This window comes from Rhipicephalus sanguineus, chromosome 4, assembly GCF_013339695.2.
Source record: "Rhipicephalus sanguineus isolate Rsan-2018 chromosome 4, BIME_Rsan_1.4, whole genome shotgun sequence".
NCBI classification, from domain to species: Eukaryota; Metazoa; Arthropoda; class Arachnida; order Ixodida; family Ixodidae; genus Rhipicephalus; species Rhipicephalus sanguineus.
In genome coordinates, this window is record NC_051179.1 from 42,663,222 (window position 1) to 42,688,071 (window position 24,850).

Genomic DNA, 24,850 nt, shown 5'->3' on the forward strand with positions numbered 1-24,850 from the left:
ATTGTGGCATAACTGCCGGTTGCATAGGTCGCACAAGAAGCGAATGAGACGAAAAGAACGGGTGAGCGCCGCTTAACCTTTAAAGCGACGGATGAGAGCTTGTGACTGTAGCTCATCCTAATGAGGCACGGCTTCTAAACATAGGCGCCTTTCTCAGACGCACTGCGATGCCCTCATTTATAAAGTCACTTGAGTGCAGTAGAAAAGAAACTTGGCTGAGTTTTTGGTAACTCATAATTAACAGTCTACAACGCTGACGCGTTTAGCACAGAGTAAAAAAGGATCACGACCGGAGGGACGTGACTACACTTTCGCAGGTCCTGCAGGGTGTTGATCTTGTCAAACTAAGTTCATTCATTCATGCTCATTTATCATCCCAACGTTGCCGAGACTCACCGCTATGGGTTGCGACGAAAATTAACAGCGCTAGGAATCCTATGAGTGCTTGCGATATTGATCAGAAACGCGGAACCAGCAGCTGCATCGCTGTGTACTTAGTTCTCCGCCTTGTGTTCCAGTTCGTGCTGCTCTACCTTTACAATTGATATCAACCAACTTCCCCAGTTTTACACTCTATTCAGAAGCTTTCCTTTTATTTCATTCTGCACATGACGTGCCTGCGCAAGCGCTCGGAGCGCCTCATCCGTTACAGGCTGCCTATCGTTGTAGCGCTCTTCAAGGCGACAGCCTTACAAGGCGCATCGGTAGAAAAATCTGGCGTCCGGCATCGTTCGGCGGCGTCGGGAACACGAATGGTAGCGAAATTCTCGTGATGTTAGGTGCAGATACGTAACTGATGCCAAATGACTGAGTACCAAATAAAGTGAATTCAAAGTGAATTCAAAGTTAATTCAATGTACATTAACTGAATCAATAAGTGAGTGAGTGAGTGAGTGAGTGAGTGAGTGAGTGAGTGAGTGAGGAGTGAGTGATGAGTGAGTGAGTGAGTGAGTGAGTGAGTGAGAGTGAGTGAGTGAGTGAGTGAGTGAGTGAGTGAGTGAGTGAGTGAGTGAGAGTGACAACCTCATCCTGCATCAGTAAAGATGGAATAAATTAGCATCAAAATGAGTGCACTGAATCGAGGCTGTATCAGGCGAATTAAGTGCTAATCAAAAGTGAATCAAATGACTTGGGTGTGAATCAACGAACATTAAATGAAATCAGGTTAACAAGAAGTGATTCGGGTGAATTAAGAGCGCCTCGCTTTTTGCCTGCGATCTCGTTAACGTTAGCTAAAGGGTTGCGGTGGCATCATAAATATGTACACATACGCGCGTACATAATAAAGTCCGAAATGGGGTCCGACCCGCCCCGCCCCTCAACGAAAGAAAAAAAAAAGCACTTTCTGGTTACAGCCCTGCCCGCCTGCGTACTTACTGCTTCTCCGTAACGCATAAGACCTGCGTTTCGTTCACGTTACGTCGCTCTTTTATTACGTGACAACAGGGGCAGATACGGTCATTTACCGGGGTGTGCGGGGGCTGTGGGGGTCAGCTTATGAAAGGAGCTGGTAAGTCCTCTTCTTAGGGGTATAGATTAATAAATTACACTGGATCCGCTAGCGCGAGAGAACGCCGTCATCGTCACTGAGCATGGTTCTTGGGCTCGCGCCATGTGCAGTCGCATCATCTAAACTCAGTCACAACATGACATCACTCGAGTGATGTTATACTGTACCGGGGAGGGGAGCGTGTCGGCACAGTTGGCGGATGGATTGCGCTACCTTGGGCCGATGTGTGTCGGCACCTAGCGGCTGCTTAACATAATGTCGCGTCAGAGCTTCCTGCGCTGATGAAAAGGTGGCGGTAAGTGAACGAAGGACGCGTCCCACTCGCCGATCTTCTCATTTGAAAGACAAAGAATTGTTTTGTGCTCTCTCTCAGCTCGTAAGCTAGCCTTTACAGTCATTATGCTTTAACTTCACGTTGCTGTAGTTGTTGTTGCTCTAGTCGTCCTCGTCGTTGTTGTTGTCAGGTGCCACCGAGTCGCTGATACGGTGTCGTTGTTGTTGTCTTTGTTAGGTGTCATCGAGTCCCTGACACCGTGAGTGTATTTGGGTCAAATTCAAGGTGCTGCTGGCTATGTGCCCGAACAGGCAACTCAAAGACCACAATTAAAAAAAAAGACGTAACCACAGTCGTTAAAATCTCCACGAAGGAAATTCCAATAAACAAAATCACGTTAGCGTAGATAATCGTATCTAAAAAATGCCTTGTGCCTTATTTTCATTTCCAAGGCGAAAGCCTTGATGCCCCATCAAACGCAAAAAGTGACCGTCGGCTTCGGCGGCGTCAACGCGAGTGATGCAAAAATCATCATCATGTGATGACGTCCCCATATGACGTCATCATAACGTCACAGGTCACCTAATTGTGCCGTCATCGTGACGTCACACTTTCGTCACATCACGTGACGTTACATTATGACGTCACCGCATCACATCGTACCTCGTACATTGGTTGGCCGATCCCGGAGGCGCATGAGGTGCAGAAAGGTTGCAATATATCCGATCCCTGAGGTGGCTCAAAGCCACGCTAGGTGCAGAAAGTTTTCGGGGGCGGGGGGAATCAAAACAATATACTGATAATAAAAAAACGACATGGCTCTACTCTTCGAGTCACTTTAGGCGAATGCATAAGGGACCCGGTGATCTTTGTATTCTATCACGTGCTATCATCAGCAGCAGCATCAGCATCGGCATCGCCTGCCTTTATACCGCGCACTCCATTCTGTCTACTACGCGAGAAAGAAGAAGTGAACGGCAAGGTCTTGTGTTTCAGAACGGCCCTTCGCGAAACCCGTGAAAACGAGCGCCATGTTCTTCGGATCGTGTTGTCAGATGCCCAGCGTGGGCTTTATTGTCTTCGTCTACGGGGTAAGCTGGGATTTGTGTAGCATGAAAGTGACGGCTAGAATGAACAACATTTCACTCTGTGCACTCTATAAGATTAACGTGTGTCCTAACCACGCGTCCTATTTTCCTGAAGTAGTTAGACGTGTAGGCTTTGATGGAGTGTAAATCATGGAAGGGTATACTGAACGACAATTGTACTTTGAGCTAGTAACAACCGTTATCTCGAAAGTCTAGTATTATCACCAGGAGAGCGCAGCTGGATGTGGTGCTGAGTCATAACTTTAGTGTCTGTATGTAATGCACATTGAGTTAATAAATGAGCTCATATTTCTGATCTATAAGTATTGAATACAATCTACCTTATGTCGCTACCACCAGGAAAATAATTTCCGTTATGCTAACTGCGGGCTCACCAAGGACATCGTTTCCGAAATCAAGTGTTTGACGGAATACCTTTTGTCCAAGTGAAAAAAATCTTGATTGAAGAATTGGCGTCACTGACCTAGTCGAAGCAAAAGCTAATTGATATTACGGGAATGTGGAAGAAGGAGGCTCCAACGGCGCCATGGGTGACGTTAAAAATGGACATGCTCAATGTAAACGCGCCCGCTGAACATACGAATTTTCAGGCCGTTACACACAGGGAACTCGGACGGCATCTATATTATCACGTGTGGCTAACGATTGAATTTACCTGAATGTTTCTTCCTGCATGCAATCGCTCCTCATTCAAAATATTCGCACTATCACCCATTCGACTACGGAGAATCAGTATGCTAAGTCACATGGACGCGTACTATCACGTACATCCTATAGGATGTACGTGATAACTTATAAGTTCACCGTGAAATGTACTTGATTCTTAACCAGTGTCCCACACGTCATTGCGTTTTTTTTTAACTTCTTCAGCGATCCAATATTTCAATCGGAAATCTTTCTCCTAATGAGTCAAAGGTAAATGTAAGCGTTGCCTGCTGACAATTGTTCCACGTCGCTTTACTGCAACCTTGCCTGCTTAGGCGATCACAGAACTACATTATACGTTTACGAGGCCTTAATTTTAGCTGTGCTATTGATGTGTATCACACATGCCACTGTTCTGGACCCTGGCCACCGCGCTGCCGGAGCCGATCGCGGAGGCCACGTCTGAACCATAGTTTTTGCATTATCCCTCGCTAGACGATACGCAGGCAGTGTTAGCGTTTTTCGTGCCACGAACTCGGGCGTATACCAATCTCCCCTGTTTCTCTGCATTCAAGGTGGCCAACTTCCTGGCGTTCGTGGGTGAGACTACGTACAGTCTAGCAACCATTGCTGAAATGCCAGAAGCTGGTAAGTCGAAGGTCGAAGGAAAAAAAAGAAATCTCCCGAAGTAATCTGCTCACTCCTTCATATATAGCCAACGCGCACGCGGTGGTTTTTCTTCTCTAACCCTCCAAACGTGAACCTGTTCGCTTCGAGAAAAGGGAGAAGTTCAGTAATGTGTTCGCGATTTGTTGTGCCTGCACTAGCCAACTTTCAGATATCGGACTGTAAGCTAACGAGTACCCGCGTACTTGAAGGCAAGCTTCTGTAGTTATTTTCCCGGTGTGGCCATTGAAAAGTTTCTTAAGGAGGGGTCTAGCTCAAGACGATAGCTAGATTGTATGTGTGAATTATACTGTTATGCGCATTACAGGCGTATATCTTCGTATGAGAAACAATATTTCCTACTTTGCAGTCCGCATTGTGTCGGTCGTTTGCATTGTACTTTTTGTATTTGTCTCTTTTGGCCAAGATGTACAGCGAATTGCACAATGATCGGTAGGCTTAGATCAGCGAATTGTACGATAATTTTCGATAGGCTGCGCTGTGGGAACAGTGTCAATTAAGCTAAGTCGGCGCTGGCTCAATACAGAGAGGGGAGCCGTCGCAGAGTACACATGGGAACATAAGTAGGGTATAGTGTACAGTATAGCAGTATTACAGACCCTTGCACAGTGAGTCTTCGTTAAAACAAGCTGGGCTATTGCGAACTGCACCATATACAACAGTGAAGCCTGTGGCTTGAGTTGTCAGATATGCTGTAAGAATTACGTTGATTTACGACTAATTTCTTGCAGCAGCATACCGCGTTCCCACAACTACCGACAGATTTTAGAACCTATACTGTTTTGGTGCATTGGTGAGTAGTTACTCGGATTTATATGCATCTGCGTAAGATGTCTACATTTTTATTCATCGGACATTCTTACAGCTCTTCTCACGAACAGAATGCCATTCCGTCCAGCAGACCATCTAAAGGGACACAGCAAACCTTGCAAACGACTGTAGTCTGCTTACTGTAATGTATCGACACGCTGTATACAAGTACGCCGGTTAATGGAAAATGGTCGGCCGGCGATTTCTCGCCTTTATCACGTCCAGTATCGCTGATACAATCAGTGAGCCCTCCCCCCCCCCCTCTCATACCCACTGCAATATCCCAAAATGCGCAGACCGGAAATCTATAGTTACTGTAAAGGAGCCATATATAACTATATGCAAAACATAGTCAATGCGTCCTCCTCCGGACAACACGCGTATGCGAACTACAGCGCATGCATTCCTGCCCGTTTTCTCTTGTTCTATCTTTCAGACCACTATCCGGAGTACTTCAGGGCCGTTGTCAACGGTATTGTGCGCGTGATGACGATGTCGATGTGCGCCTGGTGGATCGTGTCAGCTAATCAGGTAAGCATGAAGCAGAACACGTGTCTGCTGTAGTATGTTCCCACACTTCACTATTCAGTACGATAACTTGCAGCAGGTAGGATGTCGCATTGCTAAGCTCGAGGGCGCGGGTTCGAATCCCGACCCCGACGACCCTATTTCGATGGGGGCTAAATGCAAGAGCACCCGTTTGCTTAGATTTAAGTGCACGTTAAAGAACCTCAGGTGGCCCAATATAACCCGAAGTCCCCCAACTGCGGTGTGCCTCATAACCTTGTCGTTGTTTTGCCACATAAAACCCCAGAAATTGCTATTAAACACGATAGCATATAAAGTCCATGATTACGTGTTTAAGTTAAGAGAGGCTGACTTATGCGTGCGGGTGCTACCGCAACGCAGCATTGTTTTCTTCGGCTAATGGGGTAACGCGTCTGCGTATGTTTCTTTATTCTCTCGGCATAGTCAATAATGATACTATATGAACTCACTATAGCAATATTGGTTATGCCAGACCCACCATAGCCACAGCTTCGATGGCTTCCATCCTGATAGTACTAGAAGGGCTCTGATTTATTCGTTTTTTTTTTTTCAAGAAGAGAAAGGCAAGCAAGTCAGATAACTATTGTTAAAGAAAACAAAAGCCGGCAGATCCCACGCATTGTGGGAATCGATGTAATGCGAAGCAGCCAGCAAAGAGCTGCATACATCGTCTTGTATGTCATTGAGGAAAATGCGTGTCAAGGTTTTCATGTTAACTCCTATTATTTAGGTTCGTCACACAGTAACGTCGCGCAATACTAACTTGGGGGTCGATCAACCTAGAGAAACGGCCGCCAGGGCACCATGAGCGTGGCACGTAAGTCATGCTGTACATGACATGCGTGTCATGACTTTCATGTTAACTCGTGTTATTTATGTTCGTCACACAGTCACGTCGCAAGAAACCAATTTTGGTGTATACCAAGCTAGCGAAACGGCCGCCAGCGCACCATGAGCGTGGCACGTAAGTCATGCTGTACATGATATGCGTGTCATGATTTTCATGATAACTCGTGTTATTTATGTTCGTCACACGGTCACGTCGGAAGAGACCAATATTGGTGTATATCAAGCTAGCGAAACGGCCGCCAGCGCCCCATGAGCGTGGCACGTAAGTCATGCTGTACATGACATGCGTGTCATGATTTTCATGATAACTCGTCTTATTTATGTTCGTCACACGGTCACGTCGCAAGATACCAATTCCGGTGCATATCAATCTAGCGAAACGGCCGCCAGCGCCCCATGAGCGTGGCACGTAAGTCATGCTGTACATGACATGCGTGTCATGATTTTCATGATAACTCGTGTTATTTATGTTCGTCACACGGTCACGTCGGAAGAGACCAATATTGGTGTATATCAAGCTAGCGAAACGGCCGCCAGCGCACCATGAGCGTGGCACGTAAGTCATGCTGTACATGACATGCGTGTCATGATTTTCATGATAACTCGTGTTATTTATGTTCGTCACACGGTCACGTCGCAAGATACCAATTCGGTGCATATCAATCTAGCGAAACGGCCGCCAGCGCCCCATGAGCGTGGCACGTAAGTCATGCTGTACATGACATGCGTGTCATGATTTTCATGGTAACTCGTGTTATTTATGTTCGTCACACGGTCACGTCGGAAGAGACCAATATTGGTGTATATCAAGCTAGCGAAACGGCTGCCAGCGCACCATGAGCGTGGCACGTAAGTCATGCTGTACATGACATCCGTGTCATGATTTCATGATAACTCGTGTTATTTATGTTCGTCGCACGGTCACGTCGCAAGATACCAATTTCGGTGCATATCAATCTAGCGAAACGGCCGCCAGCGCCCCATGAGCGTGGCACGTAAGTCATGCTGTACATGACATGCGTGTCATGATTTTCATGATAACTCGTCTTATTTATGTTCGTCACACGGTCACGTCACAGGATACCAATTTCGGTGCATATAAATCTAGCGAAACGGCCGCCAGCGCCCCATGAGCGTCGCACGTAAGTCATGCTGTACATGACATGCGTGTCATGATTCTCATGATAACTCGTGTTATTTATGTTCGTCACACGGTCACATCGCAAGATGCCAATTTTGGTGTATATAAAGCTAGCGAAACGGCCGCCAGCGCACCATGAGCGTGGCACGTAAGTCATGCTGTACATGACATGCGTGTCATGATTTTCATGATAACTCGTGTTCTTTATGTTCGTCACACGGTCACGTCGCAATATACCAATTTCGGTGCATATCAATCTAGCGAAACGGCCGCCAGCGCCCCATGAGCGTCGCACGTAAGTCATGCTGTACATGACATGCGTGTCATGATTTTCATGATAACTCGTGTTATTTATGTTCGTCACACGGTCACATCGCAAGATGCCAATTTTGGTGTATATAAAGCTAGCGAAACGGCCGCCAGCGCAGCATGAGCGTAGCATGTAAATCATGCTGTACATGACATTCGTGTCATGATTTTCATGTCATGACTTGTCATTTATGTTCGTCATACAGTCATGTTACTCCATACCAATTTTGGTGCACAATCGATTAACCAAGCGACCAGGAGAGCACGAAGTCGTAGGCGGCTAGATAGATAGATAGATAGATAGATAGATAGATAGATAGATAGATAGATAGATAGATAGATAGATAGATAGATAGATAGATAGATAGATAGATAGATAGATAGATAGATAGATAGATAGATAGATAGATAGATAGATAGATAGATAGATAGATAGATAGATAGATAGATAGATAGATAGATAGATACGGTCAAAGTCGCAGAAGTTCGCTAAGAAATGCTTCGCATTTAAAAAAGGTTGCAAACTACTTATTCTTTTTTTAAGAACGTAGGTGCGTGCCTTAGCTGCGATTATTGTGCAGGCTCGGGCCCGTGGCATGAAGATCGCCTTCGCGTGGATCCTCCTCCGGGCTGTCGGCAACGTGATGTACGCGTACGGAAGCGTCCTCTACGAGACGGTCCTCATGGTGAGCCCACGACAAGCCTTGCATTCTATTTATAGATTATCGCACGCTCGAAAGCAACAGCTCTCGGCTGTCGATGAGTTGGTGACCCCTCGCAATGACAGGTAGGGTTGTGGTTACAAATTAACGCAGCATGCAGCGTAAACCAGGGCTGTGTTCCAATTTTGATATAAAACTTTGAGCTCAAATAAACGACGAAGGACGAAAAAGAGAAAAACACAAACCGCAAGCGCATATGAAAATGCGATGCCAACTAGCCCACCTAGCTATCCTGTGTTCCAATTCTGGCCAGCATAGTAGACAGTTTACGTTGACAGCTTAGAAGACAGTATCGAGCCCGAGTCGTCCGAGGAATGGATGACGCCTGCGCGACATGACGCCGCCTCGCGTCGACAAGAGAAAGCTAAGAATCGATGTGCTCTCTATAGGTTTCGCAGACCACCCAAGATAGCTTCGCGGACCCCATTTCAGGACCACTGTTCTAAAGAATTATACGTCGTTAATGGTGTTGCGTTGTCCCACGGCAACACTCCTAAGCCCATACAGCTAAAGAAAGGTTCACTGCACGAGACAGAGAGTCGATAGTACCCGCGCGATGTATACAAACGCGTCTTCAAAACTTTTGTAGCTGTTCGCACAATCTTGTGTGCACACAAGCTTATCATTAAACAAGTTTGACGGCGATACATTGAAAAGTATTATTTATTGGACCTTTCGCGGTCGATAAATAAATGGGAAATCAGCAAAGAAGAAAACTTCTATTTACTCCGAACCACGATTCGATCTCGCCCCTTAAACATTGTCGTGTTAGCCAGTAGAGAATCAAACACCCTTTGTACACCCGTAAAGGTGTTAATTTTTTGTGTGTGTTATGAACTTCAAGGCCTGCTGGTGAAGGATCCGTCTAAGATGCAACGCAACTAAAGCATGAGAAGAGGGGGACGAGGAGGTCTTCTCGTACATCTATTTGTTCATTTCTTTTCCTTTAAATGGCATGCCCTTAAGCGTAATACAAAATCCTTTCAAGAACACACGAACATATTATATTGGTGCAAATAGTCTAGAAGGAAATAATGACACTGTACATGAATTCCACGATCAAATGTCGACCGGTCAGCTCTTCTTCATTGCTCAGAAGTGGCGAACACAGAGGCTCAGGCGAAGACCTCAAAGAGCCCAAAAAACAACAGCGTCAACTGTCACAGTCTGGATTGTGACGTAAGGAAACGGGCATGATGTACCACGGCCGCTGCATAAAAAAGTGTGGATGTACCATATAGGGCCACGGCAGTGTATACTGTTGCGGCCAGAATAGCGTTGCGGCCAGAAAGCGGTCACTACAGAGCGCCTTTCCAGACGTACTATCGCGCTCAGTATGAGCTACATCACGCGAGCGCGTGGCCGAGCGCTCTGCAAGGTTGTTCAGTGGCGCCGATCATGGCATATTTTCGAGTTATCGGGAAAGAGTTTGGCTGTTCGTGCGAGCGCGCATCGCCCCCACTTGCTTCAGTTCACCCTCGGAGTTATTTTCGAAGCTGATATCACCGCAGGGCAAAACGAGGGCGAGGGTGGAAGCAAGTGGAGGCGATGTGCGCTCGCAGGGACAGCCAAACTCTCTCCCAATACCTCGAATATATGCCATAATAGGCGCCACTGTACAACGCCACTGTACACTGTACAGCTCGCGTGATGTAGGTCATACTGAGCGCGATAGTATGTGCGAACGCTCACATTTGATCTCGTGCGTCTTCCATGAACTTAAATGCCGCATTGTAAAAATGCTCGCATATATGTATTGGTTAGATGTATTTACACTCGCCGTGGCGGCCTAGTGGTAATGGTGCTCGACTGTTGGTCCGAAGGTCGCGGGATCGAATCCCGGTCGCTATGGCTGCATTTCGATGGAGGCGAAATGTTAGAGGCCCGTGTGCACGGGATTTAGATGCACGTTAAAGAGGCTGGACAAGCGGTGAAAGGCGGGCTGGTTTGTACATAACTCAAAAGCGGAAAAAACAGCGCGAACACAGGACGAAGGAAGGCGACACGAGAACGGGATCTTCCTGTGTTCGTGCTGTTTCTTTTTTCCACTTTCACGTTAAAGAACCTCAGGTGGTTGAAATTTCCGGAGCCCGCCTGTACAGCGTCGCCCATAATCGTATCATGGTTTTAGGACGTAAGACCCCAACAATTATTATTATTAGATACGTTTACGACGGTTTACTAATATCATTGATGTTAGCGAGTTGATGACCGTTCATTTATATAATTTTTTCGTTCGGTTTCAGCCCGAAAATTTGATGTCCTTTTTGGGCATAGGAAACACGGTAAGTACAGAATCACCCGCCTACGTTTTGTTGCCTTGGTGACGGTTCCGAATAGCAGTGGAACCAACGCAGCCTGACTGCGCGGACAATATGATGTCGATGTGTAAAATCTTAACTTTGCACTTCAATTGTGATTGAGAAGACTAAGAGAACGAGCTGTTAACCTGGCTCGAGCTGTTTCTCTTGAGCTCTGCTACACGCATACGCCGCTGTAAGTACATCTGTATGTAGTCGCTCCAGTGCGCGTTTTTACGCAAATAGAAAACTAGGCCCGCATTTAAAAAAAAACACCATTTGCGTGACAACTGTTCATAAGAGAAAGTTTCAGCCAAAACTGCCGCTAGACAGAGGTTTAGCCAAGTCATCTGGCCAATGGTCAAAAGATCAGTTACGAATGAAGTGCTTTTCTAAATCGATTCCTGTTTATAGGTTCAGAACAGGAAACGGCGCGGGCAAACGGAACAAGGAACAGACAGGATTTTGCGCAGGCTAACAACAACATGAGCGTTTATTTCGTGGGAACACATATATAAGCTTCCTTGGAAAGGGAAATAACAAAAAAGATGGGGATAGGGGAAGCCATACGCATGTTTATATGAATATGCAGAGTTCAATGGCGGAGATAATTAATCTCCTTGTCGGTGGGTACGGTGGACGGTGCGCTTACACACGATGGCCCAACGTAGTGAATCGTGAACGCTTCGTAGGTTTCCCGGGCACGGCAGTCACGATGTCTGCGTAAGATACGCGCCTGTTCGACGAAACATCACAGTTTTCTGTGATGAAGCCATGCCAACAAGCTCAAGTCGATTCCCCTTTATCGATTCAGGTTCTGACCGGAGTAGGCCTCTAACGAGATAGGCCGAGCTCCCAGCGATATTGGAATTAAATTAACAAGTTTTAGTGGCACGACTACCGAACTGCACTCTTGTTTCGTTCGAGGCTGACCTTGAGGCGGCTGTTGCTACGCTGCCACCCCGACGAACGTGTGGCCAGGCTGGAACCTCCGACCCGGCTGCCTGACAGGGGCCTCTCCAGGAGGGAGCGGTCCCTTCTACTGCGTCTACGCATCGGCTGCTCCTGGCCTGCGGCACGACGTCATCGGCTCGGCAGAGCTTCGTCACCTGCGTGCAGTGCGTGTGGGGCAGACGAAACAATTGATCACCTGTTGTGTGTGTGCCCAGCGCTTCAAGCACAACGAGCTGCCTTGCTCGCCGCACTCCGTCGCCATGGTATTCCCGCGGCTACACAGAGGGACCTCCTCTTCCCTGCAAAGCACCACGCCCAGGTTTTCAAGGCGGTTCTTCGCTTCCTTGAGGACACTGGACTGGCCAACCGGCTATAGTAGCCGCCCGCCGCGTCCTCGGTCATGGACAGCATTCCTCCTCTCCTTCTCCTCCCTCTTCTCATCTTTATCTCCCTTTCCCCCTTTCCCCTACAGGCGCTGAGCCGTGCTCCCAATTAGGGTTGCAGAAGTTGCGCCTTTTCCTTTCCTCAACCTCTCCTCTCTCTCTCTCTCTTGTTTCTCTTCCAAGTGCTTCCGGTCGAGCGCTTACTTCCGGTTACCCCAATATTGAAAATAGCATTGCAAAAATAAATCCGATACGAAATCCTGGTTCAAGTTAAGCTTTATAGCATACATATGATATCGGAGCATGCGTTTACATAAGATAAGGTCCAATTAACTGTCAGTATAATTAATAAAAATTAATTTAATGATATCATTGAAAGAGCTGAATGTTTTGTTGCGAGCAGCTGGGATCGTTGCGGCACCTGGCGGAGCGGATCTCAATCACGCGCTCCTTCCTACGTGGCCTCTGGGATCCGCTTCGGCAGCGCGACGAAACACAAAAGTCAACACAATGAATACATCGGGGCACACGAATATTTAAATAAGCTTGTGCATATTTCAATATTATACAAGCCCAAGATCAGGAACTGCAACGCGTCGTTCTTGAGACCGCACAACTTGTTTCAACCCTATCGTATTAACGCCGAAGAAAGGTTACCGCGAGGCCCGATCACGAACGTTCTTGTTTGTCTTTGTTTTTCTCTCGCAGTTCTCGCACTCTACCAGAATTGCCAGCGCCACATGCTGGCTCCTCGGTGAGGTAAGTTTTATAAAGCACTAATTATAGTGCGCCATATCGGTTCAATTATTGACGTATTCACGTGACACTATACAAACAGAGGTTCAGCAAGGGAATATGCGGTCCCTCATGCCTAAGACGACTGGAAGGCGAAAGTCATCATCTTCTTTTGCTGCTCACTCGATCGTATCGATACCGCCCGAAATCTTTCCGCCCCCTAAGGTTTAGATGCATTCGAGCCGAAGAAGCGTTTTTGCTTAGCTCAATGGTTAAACTACTCGCCTTCGGGCCGTAAAGGACTAGGTTAGAATCCCAGCGCTGCGACGAATTTTTTTGTTTTCTTCAGTAGCAAGCATACATAAGGTTTAGATGCATTCGAGCCGAAGAAGCGTGGGTGCTTAGCTCGAAACGAAAGCAACTTTACTTTGCTCTTTGTGATGTTGTGTTGCCTGTGCCGTTGTACAGGTCATTGTACGAGGGAGGCCCAGGCAGCAATGTTTTAAAGAGGGTTAAAAAAATGCACGTGCAGCCTGGAACGAAAACTTTTTTCTTTAAGCTGCATTCGGGAACATTGCCAGTGAAAACTTTTTTAGATGGAAAGGGGTGTTTTTTGCCTTGGGGCACGCATTGTATAATATGCAAGTTACCGGAAACAATAGATCATGTTTTTTTACATTGTTGGGAGGGGGTTTATTTTTGGGATGTGTTGCAGAGAGCAATTAAGAAAGAATTTCCCTTGTACCCGTACGGCATTCGATTCCTGAGTGTACAGAACGAAGATGGCGTGCCATTTGATGCAATCATGCTCATGGGCCTCCACTCTTTGTGGCGCTCGAGAATGGCAGGTCAGCATTTTGACAAGGATGCGCGGCCTGCCCGAGCTTATTTCAGAGAGAGTGTACACTGGTTTATTGAGATACATAAAACGGCACCGGAACCGCCCGAGTGGCTCTCAAGAGTAGAGCCACTTGTCACTTTGCCTGAATTTTAAACTGACGATACCGGCACTTTGCCGGTTGAAATTTTTGTCCTCATGTAGAGTGTACATAAGGTAGTTTTATAACAATGTTGTCTGTGTAATGTGTTTGTACCAAAGCCAGGTAATAAAGAAAAAAAAAGTTGGTGCTTAGCTCAATGGTTAAACTACTCGCCTTCGGGCCGTGAAGGATTAGGTTCGAATCCCAGCGCTGCGACGAAATTTTTTTTCTTCAGTACTACGCATTCATAAGGTTTAGGTGCATTCGAGCCGAAGAAGCGTGGGTGCTTAGCTCTTGTACCGTGGGGAACGCACTGTTTTCTCTGTTGTAAACCTGAAACCATCGAACATGTCTTTCTGGATTGTTGGGAAGGGGTGTTCTTCTGGGACATTCTGCAGAGAACTATAAAAAAAGATTTACCGATTGATGCCTACGGGATCAGGTTTTTACCAGTTAATGAAGAAGACGATGGAGCACCTTATGATACTGTTATGTTGCTCGGCCTTCACAGTATTTGGAAAAAGTACATGGCAGCCCGCCATGCCGACATCAATACACTGCCCATTCGTGAATATTTCCGCCAAATGATCACGAAGTTTATTGAAGAGTGTAAAACTAAAGACCCAATTCCAGAGTGGCTCGAACATTTCGAGCCACTTATCCGTATAAAGGAAAGAAGATTACTTTTAAGGGCTCGTTTTCTTTGTTAGGCACAATATTAATGAGAACTAACAGACAGTAATGCCAAGGAAAGTATAGGGGGTGTTATTTGTAATAATTGGGATATAAATGTGAAGGAAGTAAAGTGGACGAAAAGATAACCTGCCACCGGCAGGGACCGAACCTGCGACCTTCGAATAACGCGTCCGATGCTCTACCACTGAGCTACGGCGGCGGTCATCCCCCCGTCCACTTTATAGGGTATATATGTGTATTTAAACCTAGGAGTGTTAGTCAACGCCGTTCGCAACCATGGCGGCGAGTGTGGAACACTCTTTTTCTGCCTTTTGGCGTCACGTAGTACGTGATCTTTTTACGAGCTGGCAGCTGACCAATAATCCCTCGCATACTACCTGAAGGCACCATGTCTGCCAGAACGAGACCCTCGCTATGAATGAAGGAAAGAAGATTACTTTTAAGGGCTCGTTTTCTTTGTTAGGCACAATATTAATGAGAACTAACAGGCAGTAATGCCAAGGAAAGTATAGGGGATGTTATTTGTAATAATTGGGATATAAATGTGAAGAAAGTAAAGTGGACGAAAAGATAACCTGCCGCCGGCAGGGACCGAACCTGCGACCTTCGAATAACGCGTCCGATGCTCTACCACTGAGCTACGGCGGCGGTCATCCCCCCGTCCACTTTATAGGGTATATATGAGTATTTAAATCTAGGAGTGTTAGTCAGTGCCGTTCGCAGCCATGGCGGCGAGTGTGGAACACTCTTTTTCTGCCTTTCTGGCGTCACGTAGCACGTGATATTTTTACGAGCTGGCAGCTGACCAATAATCCCTCGCATACTACCTTAAGGCATCAAGTCTGCCAGAACGAGACCCTTGCTATGAATGAAGGAAAGAAGATTACTTTTAAGGGCTCGTTTTCTTTGTTAGGCACAATATTAATGAGAACTAACAGACAGTAATGCCAAGGAAAGTATAGGGGGTGTTATTTGTAATAATTGGGATATAAATGTGAAGAAAGTAAAGTGGACGAAAAGATAACCAGCCGCCGGCAGGGACCGAACCTGCGACCTTCGAATAACGCGTCCGATGCTCTACCACTGAGCTACGGCGGCGGTCATCCCCCCGTCCACTTTATAGGGTATATATGTGTATTTAAACCTAGGACAGCTGCCAGCTCGTAAAAAGATCACGTACTACGTGACGCCAAAAGGCAGAAAAAGAGTGTTCCACACTCGCCGCCATGGCTGCGAACGGCGCTGACTAACACTCCTAGGATTAAATACACATATATACCCTATAAAGTGGACGGGGGGATGACCGCCGCCGTAGCTCAGTGGTAGAGCATCGGACGCGTTATTCGAAGGTCGCAGGTTCGGTCCCTGCCGGTGGCAGGTTATCTTTTCGTCCACTTTACTTCCTTCACATTTATATCCCAATTATTACAAATAACACCCCCTATACTTTCCTTGGCATTACTGTCTGTTAGTTCTCATTAATATTGTGCCTAACAAAGAAAACGAGCCCTTAAAAGTAATCTTCTTTCCTTCATTCATAGCGAGGGTCTCGTTCTGGCAGACATGGTGCCTTCAGGTAGTATGCGAGGGATTATTGGTCAGCTGCCAGCTCGTAAAAAGATCACGTACTACGTGACGCCAAAAGGCAGAAAAAGAGTGTTCCACACTCGCCGCCATGGCTGCGAACGGCGCTGACTAACACTCCTAGGATTAAATACACATATGTACCCTATAAAGTGGACGGGGGGATGACCGCCGCCGTAGCTCAGTGGTAGAGCATCGGACGCGTTATTCGAAGGTCGCAGGTTCGGTCCCTGCCGGCGGCAGGTTATCTTTTCGTCCACTTTACTTTCTTCACATTTATATCCCAATTATTACAAATAACACCCCCTATACTTTCCTTGGCATTACTGTCTGTTAGTTCTCATTAATATTATCCGTATAAAGGAATTCTACTCACTATGTAACCATTCCGGTCCTTACCTCTGTATGTACTGTTTATGCACTGTAATATTATTGTATGAGGTGCAAAAGTAAGTAATAAAGAAAAAAAAAAAGTGGGTGCTTAGCTCAATGGTTAAACTACTCGCCTTCGGACCGTGAAGGACTAGGTTCGAATCCCAGCTCTGCGACGAAATTTTTTTTTCTTCAGTACTACGCATTCATAAGGTTTAGATGCATTCGAGCCGAAGAAGCGTGGGTACTTAGCTCAGTGGTTAAACTACTCGCCTTCGGGCCTTGAAGGACTAGGTTCGAATCCCAGCGCTGCGACGAATTTTTTTTTCTTCAGTACTACGTATTCATAAGGTTTAGATGCATTCGAGCCGAAGAAGCGTGGGTCCTTAGCTCAATGGTTAAACTACTCGCCTTCGGGCCGTGAAGGACTAGGTTCGAAGCCCAACTCTGCGACGAATTTTTTTTCTTCAGTACTACGCATTCATAAGGTTTAGATGCATTCGAGCAGAAGAAGCGTGGGTGCTTAGCTCAATGGTTAAACTACTCGCCTTCGGACCGTGAAGGACTAGGTTCTAATCCCAGCTCTGCGACGAAATTTTTTTTTCTTCAGTACTACGCATTCATAAGGTTTAGATGCATTCGAGCCGAAGAAGCGTGGGTGCTTAGCTCAATGGTTAAACTACTCGCCTTCGGGCCGTGAAGGACTAGGTTCGAATCCCAGCTCTGCAACGAAATTTTTTTTTTCTTCAGTACTACGCATTCATAAGGTTTAGATGCATTCGAGCCGAAGCGTGGGTACTTAGCTCAATGGTTAAACTACTCGCCTTCGGGACGTGAAGGACTAGGTTCGAATCCCAGCTCTGCGACGAAATTTTTTTTTTCTTCAGTACTACGCATTCATAAGGTTTAGATGCATTCGAGCCGAAGAAGCGTGGGTGCTTAGCTCAATGGTTAAACTACTCGCCTTCGAACCGTGAAGGGCTAGGTTCGAATCCCAGTGCTGCGATGATCGTGTTCTTCTTTTTCTTCGTTTGAGCCTTATCGTGGGTGATAAGGGCCTCAACTTTTTCGACTGCTTTTGAGCGCCTATTGTGGTGAAACCAACGCATCAGGGGAACCTTTTGCTCGGAAAGAACGCACAGAAGGCCCATCGCTGCAAGGTGTGACGTCAGACAAAAGTTGAGCCTTATCGTGGGTGATAAGGGCCTCAACTTTTTCGACTCCTTTTGAACGCCTATTGTGGTGAAACCAATGCATCAGGGGAACCTTTTGCTCGGAAAGAACGCACAGAAGGCCCATCGCTGCAAGGTGTGACGTCAGACAAAAGTTGAGCCTTATCGTGGGTGATAAGGGCCTCAACTTTTTCGACTGCTTTTGAGCGCCTATTGTGGTGAAACCAATGCATCAGGGGAACTTTTTGCTCGGAAAGAACGCACAGAAGGCCCATCGCTGCAAGGTGTGACGTCAGACAAAAGTTGAGCCTTATGGTGGGTGATAAGGGCCTCAACTTTTTCGACTGCTTTTGAGCGCCTATTCTGGTGAAACCAATGCATCAGGGGAACCTTTTGCTCGGAAAGAACGCACAGACGGCCCATCGCTGCAAGGTGTGACGTCAGACAAAAGTTGAGCCTTATCGTGGGTGATAAGGGCCTCAACTTTTTCGACTGCTTTTGAGCGCCTATTGTGGTGAAACCAATGCATCAGGGGAACCTTTTGCTCGGAAAGAACGCACAGAAGGCCCATCGCTGCAAGGTGTGACGTCAGACAAAAGTTGAGCCTTATCGTGGGTGATAAGGGCCTCAACTTTTTCGACTACTTTTGAGCGCCTATTGTGGTGAAACCAATGCATCAGGGGAACCTTTTGCTCGGAAAGAACGCACAGAAGGCCCATCGCTGCAAGGTGTGACGTCAGACAAAAGTTGAGCCTTATCGTGGGTGATAAGGGCCTCAACTTTTTCGACTGCTTTTGAGCGCCTATTGTGGTGAAACCAATGCATCAGGGGAACCTTTTGCTCGGAAAGAACGCACAGAAGGCCCATCGCTGCAAGGTGTGACGTCAGACAAAAGTTGAGCCTTATCGTGGGTGATAAGGGCCTCAACTTTTTCGACTGCTTTTCAGCGCCTATTGTGGTGAAACCAATGCATCAGGGGAACCTTTTGCTCGGAAAGAACGCACAGAAGGCCCATCGCTGCAAGGTGTGACGTCAGACAAAAGTTGAGCCTTATCGTGGGTGATAAGGGCCTCAACTTTTTCGACTGCTTTTGAGCGCCTATTGTGGTGAAACCAATGCATCAGGGGAACCTTTTGCTCGGAAAGAACGCACAGAAGGCCCATCGCTGCAAGGTGTGACGTTAGACAAAAGTTGAGCCTTATCGTGGGTGATAAGGGCCTCAACTTTTTCGACTGGTTTTGAGCGCCTATTGTGGTGAAACCAATGCATCAGGGGAACCTTTTGCTCGGAAAGAACGCACAGAAGGCCCATCGCTGCAAGGTGTGTCGTCAGACAAAAGTTGAGCTTATCGTGGGTGATAAGGGCCTCAACTTTTTCGACTGGTTTTGAGCGCCTATTGTGGTGAAACCAATGCATCAGGGGAACCTTTTGCTCGGAAAAGAACGCACAGAAGGCCCATCGCTGCAAGGTGTGACGTCAGACAAAAGTTGAGCCTTATCGTGGGTGATAAGGGCCTCAACTTTTTCGACTGCTTTTGAGCGCCTATTGTGGTGAAACCAATGCATCAGGGGAACCTTTTGCTCGGAAAGAACGCACAGAAGGCCCATCGCTGCAAGGTGTGACGTCAGACAAAAGTTGAGCCTTATCGTGGGTGATAAGGGCCTCAACTTTTTCGACTGCTTTTGAGCGCCTATTGTGGTGAAAGCAATGCATCAGGGGAACCTTTTGCTCGGAAAGAACGCACAGAAGGCCCATCGCTGCAAGGTGTGACGTCAGACAAAAGTTGAGCCTTATCGTGGGTGATAAGGGCCTCCACTTTTTCGACTGGTTTTGAGCGCCTATTTTGGTGAAACCAATGCATCAGGGGAACCTTTTGCTCGGAAAGAACGCACAGAAGGCCCATCGCTGCAAGGTGTGACGTCAGACAAAAGTTGAGCCTTATCGTGGGTGATAAGGGCCTCAACTTTTTCGACTGCTTTTGAGCGCCTATTGTGGTGAAACCAATGCATCAGGGGAACCTTTTGCTCGGAAAGAACGCACAGAAAGCCCATCGCTGCAAGGTGTGACGTCAGACAAAAGTTGAGCCTTATCGTGGGTGATAAGGGCCTCAACTTTTTCGACTGCTTTTGAGCGCCTATTGTGGTGAAACCAATGCATCAGGGGAACCTTTTGCTCGGAAAGAACGCACAGAAGGCCCATCGCTGCAAGGTGTGACGTCAGACAAAAGTTGAGCCTTATCGTGGGTGATAAGGGCCTCAACTTTTTCGACTGCTTTTGAGCGCCTATTGTGGTGAAACCAATGCATCAGGGGAACCTTTTGCTCGGAAAGAACGCACAGAAGGCCCATCGCCTGCAAGGTGTGACGTCAGACAAAAGTTGAGCCTTATCGTGGGTGATAAGGGCCTCAACTTTTTCGACTGCTTTTGAGCGCCTATTGTGGTGAAACCAATGCATCAGGGGAACCTTTTGCTCGGAAAGAACGCACAGAAGGCCCATCGCTGCAAGGTGTGACGTCAGACAAAAGTTGAGCCTTATCGTGGGTGATAAGGGCCTCAACTTTTTCGACTGCTTTTGAGCGCCTATTGTGGTGAAACCAATGCATCAGGGGAACCTTTTGCTCGGAAAGAACGCACAGAAGGCCCATCGCTGCAAGGTGTGACGTCAGACAAAAGTTGAGCCTTATCGTGGGTGATAAGGGCCTCAACTTTTTCGACTGCTTTTGAGCGCCTATTGTGGTGAAACCAATGCATCAGGGGAACCTTTTGCTCGGAAAGAACGCACAGAAGGCCCATCGCTGCAAGGTGTGACGTCAGACAAAAGTTGAGCCTTATCGTGGGTGATAAGGGCCTCAACTTTCTGATTGCTTTTGAGCGTCTATTGTGGGGAATCCAATGCATCAGGAGAACCTTTAGCTCGGAAGGAATGCATAGTTGGCACATAGCTGCAAGGTATGACGTCAGACAAAAGTTTAGCCTTATTGTCGGCGATAAGGGCCTCAACTTTTTCGACTGCTTTTGGGCTTCTATTGCGGGGAAGCCAACGCATCAGGGGAACCTTTGGCTCGTAAAGAACGAACAAGAGGCCCATCGCTGCAAGGTGTGACGTCATACAAAAGTGGAGCCTTATCGTGGGTGATAAGGGCCTCAACTTTTTCGACTGCTTTTGGGCGTTTATTGTGGTGAGGCCAACGCATCAGGGTCACACCTTGCAAGGACGGGCAGTGGCCTAGCCAGGGGGTGGCACAGCGGGCCCGTGCTTCCTCCCCCTCCCCCCCGAATTTTTTTTGCCATGGCATACCGAGCAAAAAATGATACTTGACCACATCTGCCCGTCTGGCCCCAATACGCCCCCCCCCCCACCCCCCCCCGAAAAAAATTTCTGCCTACGCCCCTGGGCCTACTACGCGTTCCTTCCGACCTAAAGGTTCCCCTGATGCTCTGGCTTCACCACAATAGACGCCCAAAAGCAGACGAAAAAGTTCAGGCCGTTATCACCAACGATAAGGTTCAACGAAGAGACCAAACACATTCATTGCAACACTGGGATTCGAAGTCACAATCCCAAGACGAGCTCCTTAGCTAATGAGCTAAGCCCCAACGCTTCCTTAGCCCGAGTGAATGTGAACCATATCAATGCGTTGTACCGAAGAAAAAAAAAACCTTTCATCCTAGCACTGAGATTCGAACCTAGCACCTCGCGCTCCGAAGGCGAACGCCTTAACCATTGAGCTAAACAACACTGCTTTCATGACCCGAATACACCGGAACCATATGAAAGTATCGTGCTGACGAAAAAAAAAAACCTTTCATCGCAGCACTGGGATTTTAACCTAGTTCCTCACGCTCCGAAGGCGAGTACCTTAACCACTGAGCTAAGCACCAACGCTTTGTTGGCCCGAATGAATCTGAACCATATCAATGCGTCGTACCATAGAAGGAAAAAAAAGGCTTAAAATTTTCGACAAAACAGCATCTACAACAAATTTTATTAAAAAGCGACGGAGATTGTCGATAACAGTTACATCTAGAGACAAATTTATTCGAACGACGAAGACAATGAAAAAAGGAAAACTACGATCTCAAATACCTACGGTTCGGGCGGACCACGGCGTAATGTCGACAGTATAGACTAGAGCTGTGCACGGGCCGTATACCCGAGCCCGAGCCCGGCCCGGGCCCGCTGACTTTGTCGAAGGCCCGCCCGAGCCCGACGGCAAAGGGCTGCGAGCCCGCCCGGCCCGGCCCGACGTACGAAAACACAATCCCGGGCCCGGCCCGGCCCAGCCCGGCTTTTTGAAGGTTCGCTGCGAAAACAAAGCATCGTTTCCGGTAATTTGGCACTTTGTTGAGCATATAAAATATGATCAAACGACACACGAAGAACAGTCTATAATACACACATTACAAATTGTCGAGCAAAAACAGCAAGCAGTCCAACGATTCCGGCTTCAACGAAGTGCGGCGCCTTTGCTATACAAGTATACGGCCTCATGCCAGCAACAATGGAGTTCGCTCGCCAAAGCCGTCACGTGTATGGGGTATGCCCATGCAAGCGTCAGCTTGCACGAAGGCGATATACGTCGGGCCGCTCGTCGCTGTCGCGTGCATTTTCACTCATATGGGATTTGGCCTTAAATCTAACGCGAACAGTCGCGTGGCGCCGTCACTAGCTCAGGTGGTGTTACTTCGCTGTTTGTCGGAGTGCAACAGAGGCAGTGCTTTACCTGCTCCCCTGTTGTTTAAAGTAGCGAATGGAAAGGAAAAGCGGTGAAGGGCGGTCGCGGAAAAGGCGCTGTATGCGTGCTGGAAAACAGTTCCAGCTCATTCTCTATATTTCGGGCTTGAGTCGGGCTTTGCGCCGGGCCCGAGCCCGGCCCGATAAAACTCCAACTAGCCCGAGCCCGGCACGGGCCCGAGGTGAAAATACGTCGGCCCGCCCGAGCCCGGCCCGCGGGCCGGGTCGGGCTCGGGCTTTCGGGCTACCCGGAGCCCGTGCACACCTCTAGTATAGACTGCAGTGCTGCCTTGGAGTCGCAGAAAAATCGTCCAACCTTTTCTGATTTGATCATAAATGAAAAGCAGCGCGGTGCGAAGCGCTGTAAGCTCTGGTGCCGTCGAGGTTGTTGGGTGAGCCGTCCTGAATTTGATAGTTGTGGCGTAAGTCGGAATCACGACCGCCGCTGTTGAGCTGCTCGATAGGACGGAGCTGTCGGTATAGACGTGTGTAGAGTTTTGATACTTCTCGTACGATAGATGTAAAGCGAGCTGTTTAAGAGCTGGTGCTGAGGGATCTTGTTTTTTTTTCTGGACGCCTGGTATTGTCAGGTTGATGATTGGCTGTTTGAGGCAGCGAGGAGGAAGCGAAGGTCTCGCCGCAGGCGTGAAGCCAGTTGGTATAGTGATTCGACATGCGCGGTTACATGTTCGGCAAAAAGAGGTGCGTGGTGTGCCCACTGGTAGAGAGGCTGCTAGGTGGTGGTGTGGAGTCCGGGCAAGATGTCTTATGTGTGTCCTCAGGGCTTCAACCTCAATATAAGTCTTTATGAGCTAGGTGATCCTTAGCGATGGCTATAGTCGCCACTGTTGAGACACTCTGAGGCAGGCCTAAACAAATCCGGAGGGTCTGGGCCTGAACGCTCTGTATCATGCATCTACTTGTTTTGCTTGCGTTACTTAATGCAAGTAAAGTGTAGCGCAGGTAACCGAGAAAAAACGCCATGTACACTTGAAACATAGCACTGGGTGACATTCCCCAAGTTTTTGATCGAAAAGGTGAAGAGATGACAGATGCCTGTCAGCCGCCTTTTCAGGTACGAGACGTGAGGACTCCATGGTATGTCTCTGTCTGTTATGACGCCCAGAAACTTGCGCGATCGACAATACGGTATACTTTGACCATTGATTGATACACACTAGTTTGTCATGGGTTTGCGCGTAAATGCCAGGAGAGCACACTTTCCGGTTGAAATTGCCAGACCTCGATCACGGAGCTGTAGAGAAGTTTGAGTGGCAGCTCTCTGGATTCTCGCTCGCAACCGCAGGCGAGTTATCGCTGATGTCCAGACGCAGATGTCATCTGCGTATGTTGACAGACAAATGGGGCTTGGCAGGTGCGTATGGAGAGCAATCGGCGTAAGATTGAGTAGCACAGGACTCAGTACCGAAGCGCTAAAAATGCCGAATGGAGTAATAATGTTGATTTCAAGAATGTCAGGTGGCAGTCCGCTGTCAGATCAAAATATTAGCGACCGAGAAACCCGGTACTTCGTGCTCCACACGGGAATCTAACCTCACGCCGAATTTTGCGTACAGTGTGGTACACCCTCTAGCCCTATTCATGCACGGTGGTTAGCGTAGCTGACAACCATCAAAAAAGTGGTCATACATTGTCAAGGTGGACCGTAGCGCATTTTGACGAGTACAGACAGTAGGATAAACGATTACGCTGCGAGTTATATCCAAAAAAAGGCTCCGTCTAAGTACACTTAGCTCTGCGCACGTCGGAACTTTCAGGGTCGAGTGTGGGAAACGACAATCTGGCTCTAAGGCTGTTGCTTAACAACAAAAAAGCTCCCCAAAAGAACTTTCGCCACCTGGCGCGCTTTCAGAGAAGACTATTAGGGAAAAGTTAACACTTGTTTGCTTAATGAGCATATAGGTGGCACTGCAAAAATATGTTGAGTTGTTGGTTAGCAAGGCTGACCACCATCCCTGAAAGAGTTAAATCTATATGGTCCGAAAACCGTTTACCTGCGCGAACTGCTCAATACGGGCGGTAACATGTTGAGATAGTTATTGTGGGTAATGTAGGTCTTGATGGTTACAAAAGCGACGTATAGATTACTACGGTACGGTATTTACGCCGTTACCGTACGCTAAACCAGCGCTGCTGAAACACCCGATTGATTGTAGATGTTGTACTGACACGATCGACGAGTGACACTCTTGCTTCTCTTCCAAACACTTCCGGTCTAGCACTTACTTCCGGTCTTCCAAATATTCAATAAAAGTCAGGAGTTTTGTGGCATGAGAGCGGCGACTGAAACATATTTTCCCTCATACGCTATGAT

At 47.5% G+C, this 24,850-nt stretch overlaps 1 protein-coding gene across 1 annotated transcript; it reads left to right on the top strand.

Moving 5' to 3' along the window:
* Positions 1 to 2,760: 2,760 nt before the first annotated feature.
* Positions 2,761 to 12,756, top strand: LOC119388746 (uncharacterized). The gene is made up of 6 exons (XM_049415171.1): positions 2,761 to 2,875; positions 4,114 to 4,186; positions 5,472 to 5,566; positions 8,465 to 8,569; positions 10,852 to 10,890; positions 12,646 to 12,756. The coding sequence occupies exons 1-6, from the start codon at positions 2,816 to 2,818 to the stop codon at positions 12,754 to 12,756; spliced, it is 483 nt and encodes a 160-aa protein (XP_049271128.1). The 5' UTR covers positions 2,761 to 2,815.
* Positions 12,757 to 24,850: the final 12,094 nt, after the last annotated feature.

Coding starts and splice junctions, on each gene's coding strand:
- LOC119388746 (XM_049415171.1), top strand. CDS start 2,816: ATGTTCTTCGGATCGTGTTGTCAGATGCCCAGCGTGGGCTTTATTGTC. Junction 8,570..10,851: donor TCTACGAGACGGTCCTCATG/GTGAGCCCACGA, acceptor GTTCGGTTTCAG/CCCGAAAATTTGATGTCCTT. Junction 10,891..12,645: donor TTTTGGGCATAGGAAACACG/GTAAGTACAGAA, acceptor TGTTGCGAGCAG/CTGGGATCGTTGCGGCACCT.